The 8,923-nt window shown below is 34.2% G+C and overlaps 1 protein-coding gene across 2 annotated transcripts in view; it reads left to right on the top strand.

Moving 5' to 3' along the window:
• The window catches only part of trpc7b (transient receptor potential cation channel, subfamily C, member 7b), a 68,376-nt gene extending 60,402 nt beyond the window's left edge, over positions 1 to 7,974 (top strand). The window contains exons 8-12 of one of the 2 annotated variants that reach the window (XM_016570977.1): positions 5,156 to 5,351; positions 5,672 to 5,893; positions 6,855 to 6,935; positions 7,048 to 7,123; positions 7,281 to 7,974. In XM_016570977.1, coding sequence (XP_016426463.1) covers positions 5,156 to 5,351; positions 5,672 to 5,893; positions 6,855 to 6,935; positions 7,048 to 7,123; positions 7,281 to 7,423 — 718 coding nt within the window. In that variant the 3' untranslated portion in view covers positions 7,424 to 7,974. Of the gene's footprint in view, positions 1 to 5,155; positions 5,352 to 5,671; positions 5,894 to 6,062; positions 6,203 to 6,854; positions 6,936 to 7,047; positions 7,124 to 7,280 lie in introns of those variants that run through there. The other variant, XM_016570978.1, reaches the window with a different exon arrangement.
• The last annotated feature ends 949 nt before the right edge of the window (positions 7,975 to 8,923 follow it).

The raw sequence follows: 8,923 nt of genomic DNA, 5'->3' as shown, positions 1-8,923 counted from the left end.
AGTGTCTCTTGTGTGTGTGTGTGATGCAGGTGGATGTGATAATGATCTCTCTTGGGACGGTGTGTGTGTGTGTGAGTGGACAGAATTGAAGAAGTGCTGGCTAACACTTGATAGACAGCAGCACAGCACAAACTGATCACACAAACACACACACACACTGACACTTGTCAAGGATGAGAGATGGTTTGTTCTGAAGGCGTCATAATTGGAAAATGGGCTGAAAACACATCCAGGTCTAATTACATGCTTTTGGGGTGAAATATGATCTATAATATGTATGTGTTATTATATTTAATTAAATTTTATGTTTATTTTATTTTATTTTAATTTAATTTATTTTAATTTTATTTTAGGTATTTTTTAAATGATTTATTTAGTTATTTATTTAATATTACTATTTAAGTTTAATTCATTTTTAGTTCAGGTTTAGTTTTTATTTATTTTCAGGTCGTGATTTTAGTGCTTCAAGTTAAACGTTGTAAAGTCAACCTTTCAAATTTGTTTAATTAGTTTTCATCTAATATTTATATTTTATTTCAGTGTTAAATTAACTTATTTTTCAATGAACAAACTGTTTAGTTAATGATAATAATCTAGATTTTTTTATATTTATTTAAATTAAAACATATGTTATTGAACAAAATGTTTTAACAGTTTTAGTTTTTGTTAATAATAATAATTTACATAAACCTTTGTTTCTAATGAAAAAAAATATTTATAGTTTTAGCTAATCTATATATTTAGTTTCAGCTTTAATTAAATAAACTATTTTTTAATGAACAACATGTTTTTAATTAGTCTATTTTTAGTTAATGATAATGATCTAGATGAGGATATTGCAACCTATTTAATTTCCATTTATTTATTTATTTTAGTTTTTCATCTAATATTTATATTTTATTCCAGCTTTATTTAAATGAACAAATATGTTAAATGAACAAATTTATTTGAGTAGTTTTAATTTAATGTGGATGCATAGATATATAAAAATAAGAAACGTCTCGGTTACGTATGTAACCCTCGTTCCCTGAAGGAGGGAACGGAGACGTCACGTCGGATGACCGACGAATTGGGATCTCGCTTAGAGGGACCATCCAAGATGGTGAGAAATAAGATTCTCTGGTCTGATGAGACCAAGATAGAACTTTTTGGCCTTAATTCTAAGCGGTATGTGTGGAGAAAACCAGGCACCTGTCCAATACAGTCCCAACAGTGAAGCATGGTGGTGGCAGCATCATGCTGTGGGGGTGTTTTTCAGCTGCAGGGACAGGACGACTGGTTGCAATCGAGGGAAAGATGAATGCGGCCAAGTACAGGGATATCCTGGGCGAAAACCTTCTCCAGAGTGCTCAGGACCTCAGACTGGAACTAAGGTTTACCTTCCAACAAGACAATGACCCTAAGCACACAGCTAAAATAACGAAGGAGTGGCTTCCCAACAACTCTGTGACTGTTCTTGAATGGCCCAGCCAGATCCCTGACTTAAACCCAATTGAGCATCTCTGGAGAGACCTAAAAATGGCTGTCCACCAACGTTTACCGTCCAACCTGACAGAACTGGAGAGGATTTGCAAGGAGGAATGGCAGAGGATCCCCAAATCCATGTGTGAAAAACTTGTTGCATCTTTCCCAAAAAGACTCATGGCTGTATTAGATCAAGAGGGTGCTTCTACTAAATACTGAGCATTTTTCAGTTTTTCTTTTTTAATAAATCTGCAAAGATGTCAACAATTCTGTGTTTTTCTGTCAATATGGGGTGCTGTGTGTACATTAATGAGGGAAAAAAATTAACTTAAATGATTTTAGCAAATGGCTGCAATATAACAAAGAGTGAAAAATTTAAGGGGGTCTGAATACTTTCCGTACCCACTGTATATATATTTATATGGTGAAAACAACTTTACAAAATAAGCTTTTTATTTTCACAAAATCTGTAGTTTTCTGTCACTGTTTGAACATAGCACAATCATTGGACTGTTCACAATCATTCATATGTGTGAAAATGAACTGAGAATGAAAGAAATAGTTGTAATCTGGCTCAGAGGAAGACTGGAATCATGTCTTTGTGGCAGTTTTTCTACTGATTAAGGGAGAATACAAGATGACTTCACCTTACAAATAGTTGTGAAAAGCAAAAATGCTTTTCATCATATTTTGTGAGAAAGTGTCACATGCTCAAAGCAAAACAGACACGTTTAGAATCAGCAGCCCACAATTACTCAAAAACAAGTGTTGGATTTTATTCAGCAAATATGAAGCAGGGCATTGTAATCATTTCTCTTTTATTATCATATTATTATCCTATTGCAGTGAATTTCGGGATTGCCTTTTCAGAGAAGGATACATGTCTTAAAGAATTAGTTCATCCAAAAATGAAGGTTATCTTAAAATATACTCACCCTCAGGCCATCCAAGATGTGGATGTTTTTGTTTCTTCATGGGAACAGATTTGGAGAAGTGTAGCATTACATCACTTGCTCACCAATGGATCCTCTGCAGTGAATGGGTGCCGTCAGAATGAGATATATGTTTAGAACTGTTTTTCATTACTTATTCCCTTGAGAAAGCAATATTATGGATAGAGGACTCATATTCTATTAATGGTTTGACGTTAAAACGTCTTATATAGATTTGTTTCTTACAAACATGCAGCTTTTAGCTTCATAAGACTTTAATTGATGGACTGGGGTGGTGTGGATTACTTGTGGATTATTGTGATGTTTTTATCAGCTGTTTGGACTCTCATTCTGACGGCCCCCATTCACTGCAGAGGATCCACTGATGAGCAAGTGATGTAATGCTACATTTCTCCAAATCTGAAGAAACAAACTCATTTACATCTTGGATGGCCTGAGGGCGAGTACCTTTTCAGCAAATGTTCATTTTTGGGTGAGATATTCCATTAAGGCTCTTCTCCAAGTTGAGCCGACTTGTTTTTCTTGACAGATTGTCATTGGGTGTCACTGAGGTTTTGTCAGATTTACTTTAGGGGTCAGTTTTAGCTCACACACATTTAATAGCTTTTGATCTTGTCAGCAACCATCTAAAGAATGACAGAGAAACTAAAGTTTTCAGCTCTCATCACACAAAAGAATATTTTTCATATTAAACGGACGAGCTGGTTTCATCATTTTGATTGGCGTCGTGATGGCATCTAATCTCCCGCTAATATTTGGGCCAGTCTTTCTTCAGAAAGACTAATGGATGGAAAACAGAAAAGATGAGTAGAAAATAAGTGTCATTACGAACAATAAAGAGAAGATGTAATTTATGAGGGTAAATGGAAAGAGAGAGAGAAGATCATAACAGAAGCAATAGAAGAACTTCTTAGGTGGATAATTTTTTTTGAATAGTCTTTCTAATATGATTTACATGTTAATAAAACCAGTTGCTCATGGCTATAATATACCTACTGTCTGAAATCAGATAAATTACTAGAGAGAAACTGTAAACCACATCTAGATATATTAATGAACGAGAGACTGAGAAAATATCAAGTGTGAAATAAAGAGACTTAAATTAAAAAAGGAAAATTTTACAGAGAATGAAAAATGGTAGAAAAGTGAATGCAATTATATTTAATATAGCACATATAATTGTAGCCAAATTATACACAAGAGTAAAAGAATATCTGCATGAATCAAAATCTGCTCATATTTCACCCTAAAATCATAAAGAAATTAATATTTTATGAGGAAAATGAATCCTATTTTTAGGACCTTTATGCATGCGTCACAGATCAAGCCAGAGACAACAGGTAAGTGAATGAAAGGCAGGTTTATTGACAGGTATGGCAAAGGCAGATAGTCTGGAGCAATGGCAGGTGAGAATTCAACACACAGTAAAGTCCAATGATTCTTAGCTGTGTATTGACGTTTGGCTCTTTGCAGGTTTGCGGAGAATATTGGATCCAGGAGCAGAGGAGAACAACGATGGAAGATCTTCGGAGAACTAGAGGTAAGAATAAACATGTAAGTTACATTCAGTGAGTCTGGTAAAGTTCTGTGTAGTGAACGGTAGACCAGACGGTGAGTGACTGGAAGTAGCATGCTTATGAATGGTGACTTGATTGCAGATGACAGGTGCGGGGAATCAGAACTCAGGTGATGGTGATCGACTGAGAACAGGTGTGAGCCGGGGAGGATTCTGGGACATGGAGTCCAGAGCTGGTGATTGTGGTGATTCACTGACAGTATGTATGTATGTATGTATGTACTTATTTATTTATAATATTATAAATGTGAAAGAGTATCTGCTTGAATCTTACACAATCTGCTCATAATTACACCCCAAAATTAATAGTAGTTTATATTTATATTTTACATGAAGAATATTAAACCTTATTTATTTATTTAATTTTATTTTTTGCATTGTGGCATTTTTCATTACAATTAACTGCATTTTACCCCAAATGTGCAGCATTGTAATAATATACACACATACTAATATATCATTTTAATTGTAAAATATTTATGCATCATGGTAGTATTCGTTGTGGTACCATTTATTTATGCTGAAAAAAATCTTACAAATTTATATTAAAAATATTAAAAAATATGATTATTGTTTACATTACAAAAAAGTATCCAAATGCATAACAGTGAGAATTTGGACAGAAAATGTGCTTCAAAATAATCACAATGCAAACCTTAGTACTTTGGTTGGTGATTTATATTCCATCTTTGGCAGAGCCTCTGTTCTTCTGTTCTCCAGCGTCACTCCATCTGATTCACTGAGTGATTCATCATCTTCATTCTGCAGTCATTCAGCTCATGAATGCAGCTCTCTGATAAAAACAGGCACAGCCACAGATGGAATAAAAACGTTTCGTGCACAAGAAAGCACAATCACAGAAGTGTTCAATTGAAGACTTGCTGAAGTTCTTCTGCCTCTCGGATGTTTCTCCTGAGAAAAGACCCCAGAAATCTCATATGTTTCATCTCTAGAAGAGATCGCAACAGGTCTCAAACTGCCCAGATTTACTAAGATACAAAAGTCTCTGTCACAAACTCCATCCATATCACAAGCTTTCTCAGTTGTTTATTTCGAAAATAATGGTTTAAACCGGTTTTGTTTAGTTTGAAACAAACAAAAAATATCAATGAAAGAGCAACATCTGAGCAATAATGTTCCTCTGCTCTGTGTTTGTTGACAGGGTTGAGGAGAGCTTTAAGACTCTGTTCTGGTCCATATTCGGTCTGTCGGAGGTGGTTTCTGTGGTTCTGAAGTATGATCATAAGTTCATCGAGAACATCGGTTACATTTTGTACGGGGTTTATAACGTCACCATGGTGGTGGTTCTTCTCAACATGCTGATCGCAATGATCAACAGCTCCTACCAGGAAATTGAGGTAAGAATTTACTGCAAAAAATACTGATTCTCAATTTTAATGAAGTCTTGGTTTCACAAAAAAACATATCTAAATCTCCTTAAAGCGAGATAAATTTACCTGACAAGCAGTGATGGGAATGTTATACTTAAAGATTATAATCCATTACTGATGATCACATGACGAAAAACTGTAGTTAGTAACGTAATCTATTAGATTACACATTTTAGGTAATGTCATCTGACTACCTTTTGATTACTTTTGACCTAACTCATTTATCATATGCATCTGATTATACTTATCTTGCACCATGTAATTGATAAATCTCTCTATCTCTGCAGGAAGATGCTGATGTGGAGTGGAAGTTTGCTCGTGCTAAACTCTGGTTGTCATATTTCGATGAAGGACGGACGCTGCCTGCGCCATTTAACCTGGTGCCCACTCCAAAATCCTTTTACTATCTGATCATCCGGGTCAAGTCCTGCCTTATACGACTGTGTAAGGGCAAAGGTCATCGGCATGAAAACGAGCTAGAGATGGGAATGCTCAATTCACGCCCGAAGGTAAAACACATACTGCACACTAAAAGTGTCTACTTATATTTGATTTTGAACAACATTTGAGTTCTTCATGCATCGTAGATGTAATTTTTCTTTAAACTTGAATCCGTCTCACAGCAGATCTGAATGTCTCGTCTGATTGCCTGATGTCTCAGTTCTCTCTCGTCTGCAGTTTTGTGTCTTCAAAACTGATTTGCAGCTGCAGACGGACAGAAAGACTTTGATTAAGATCCTTTAAATGGAAATGATCTTGACAGTGAGACTTTTTTTCATTTAAAGAACAAATGGCTAAAATCTGGTATCCGCAGTGTTTCGCCTCTGTAAGCTTCCGAAATGCAGCATCAGAAAACTTATATTGAGAACTAATGCTGAAAACTGAAGAGAATTTAGATTAAAACACATTTAGTCTAAAACTTTTGCATTTAGAATGCAGAATGAATTATACTTATTATATAATTATAATGATACTAGAATAGATTATACTTAGTACTCAATATGTGTAAAATATATCATGTAATATTACATATTATAAATAATATATCATTTATATAAATTCATATCATTAAAGTTTTATAAATAAGTGTAGAATTTATGTGTGTGTGTGTGAGAGAGAATCTAAAAATATATATAATATGATATAAATATAAATAAAGTGCATATTATTTGTAATAAGTTTATATAGTGATTGGTTTCTGATAGATAGTTTTGAAAATTGCAAAAAAGGCATATTACATAACCAGGAGCTAATGCCTATTTTTATACCTTTAATTAATTACATATTTTTAAAGTGAAATGTAGTTACTCTCTATATTATTTGATTGATTATATTTAGAATGTAATGGATACAAAACAAAAACATCTGGTTATTCATAACACATGAAACATGTCAGTGCAAAATCAGTTTCACATTCTGAAAACTCAAAGCAGTAATGCATGTTGAATATTGGCCTTTTATTTTTTTTAGGCTGATCGTCATCGAACAAATCTCAGGAGCCGAGAGGAGAACACTGTCAAGAAACCCATCAAAAACCCCACAAGATATCAAGTGAGACTCAACAAACCATATGAACCTGAAGAGAGTTCATTATGATCTCTGTATGCAGCCAGTTTGAATTGACAAGCTCTTTCTCCCTCATGTCTGTCTGTCTGTCTAACAGAAGATAATGAAGCGCTTGATTAAGCGCTATGTTTTGAAGGCTCAGGTCGACGGAGAGAATGATGAAGTTAATGAAGGTACAAACTCAGTAAATTTACTGCAGGCTCTGGTTTTATTTCACCCCAGACTGTCAGCTCAAATCATGTGTCTTGTTGATCACTCAAACTTTCTTGTGTAAAAGTAAAAATCTGATTATCTACGGTATGAGTAACTTAAGCTCTGTGTGTGTTAAAGGTGAACTGAAGGAAATAAAACAGGACATCTCCAGTCTGCGCTACGAACTTCTGGAAGAAAAATCTCAGGCCACTGGAGAACTGGCTGACCTCATTCAACAACTCAGTGACAAGTTCGGCAAGAACGCCAAGAAACAACCTTGAGACAGACAGACAGATGGAGAGAGTGATGCGGTAGTTTAGGAGCAGTATCTGGACACTTAAGACACTTAAAAATGTCTGAATGTCATTCATTAGAAAATGCATACAAAAGATGCACAAACACACTTTACAAGCAAAACAGATGACAGACAGATGTTTGTACGGTTTGATATGATAAAACGGATCTAGTGTTAAAAATGAAGACAGACAGTATTGCATTTGTTTGTTTATGGTTAGTGGATGATGTGCTAGTTGATGAGATTATCTGGCATCTGTGTGAATTTGAAGCTTAATTCTGACATGGAATAAAAAAAATGTTATAAAAAAGTTTATTTTATCTCACAATTCAGTTTTTTTCTGGAACTGAATTGAAAATGTTTTTCTAAAAATTGTGGGCAATTCTACTCGCAATTTGGAGAAGAAAAGTCTGAATTGTAAGATATAAACTAGCAATTGCGAAAAAAAGGCTGAATTACGAGATTCCCGCAAATGTGAGATATAAACGACCTATTCTGAGAAGAAATATCCAAATTGTGAGATATAAACTAGCAGTTCTGAGAAGAAATATCCAAATTGTGAGATATAAACTAGCAATTGCAAAAAAAAAGTCTGAATTATGAGATTCCCGCAATTGTGAGATATAAACTACCTATTCTGAGAATAAAACACCAAATTGTGAGATATGAACTACCAATTCTGAGAAGAAAAGTCTGAATTGTGAGATATAAACTAGCAATTGCAAAAAAAAGTCTGAATTACGAGAATCCCGCAATTGCGAGATATAAACGACCTATTCTGAGAAAAAAAGTCAAAATTGTGAGATATAAACTACCAATTCTGAGAAGAAATATCCAAATTGTGAGATATAAACTAGCAGTTCTGAGAAGAAATATCCAAATTGTGAGATATAAACTAGCAATTGCAAAAAAAAAGTCTGAATTATGAGATTCCCGCAATTGTGAGATATAAACTACCTATTCTGAGAAAAAAAGTCAAAATTGTGAGATATAAACTACCAATTCTGAGAAGAAAAGTCTGAATTGTGAGATATAAACTAGCAATTGCGGGGAAAAAGTCTGAATTACAAGATTCCCGCAATTACGAGATATAAACTACCTATTCTGAGAATAAAAAACCAAATTGTGAGATATAAACTACCAATTCTGAGAAGAAAAGTCTGAATTGTGAGATATAAACTAGCAATTGCGGGGAAAAAGTCTGAATTACAAGATTCCCGCAATTACGAGATATAAACTACCTATTCTGAGAATAAAAGACCAAATTGTGAGCTATAAACTAGCAGTTCTGAGAAGAAAAGTCTGAATTGTGAGATATAAACTAGGAATTGCGAGAAAAAAAAAAAGTCTAAATTACAAGATTCCCGCAATTACGAGATTTATACACTACCTATTCTGAGAAGAAATGTCCGAATTGTAAGATATAACCTAGCAATTACAAAAAAAGTCTGAATTATGAAATTCCCGCAATTGCGAGATATAAACT

Source organism: Sinocyclocheilus rhinocerous, unplaced genomic scaffold, assembly GCF_001515625.1.
Source record: "Sinocyclocheilus rhinocerous isolate Xijiao unplaced genomic scaffold, SAMN03320098_v1.1 scaffold50, whole genome shotgun sequence".
NCBI lineage: Eukaryota > Metazoa > Chordata > Actinopteri > Cypriniformes > Cyprinidae > Sinocyclocheilus > Sinocyclocheilus rhinocerous.
This window is presented reverse-complemented; position numbering and strand designations above follow the sequence as displayed.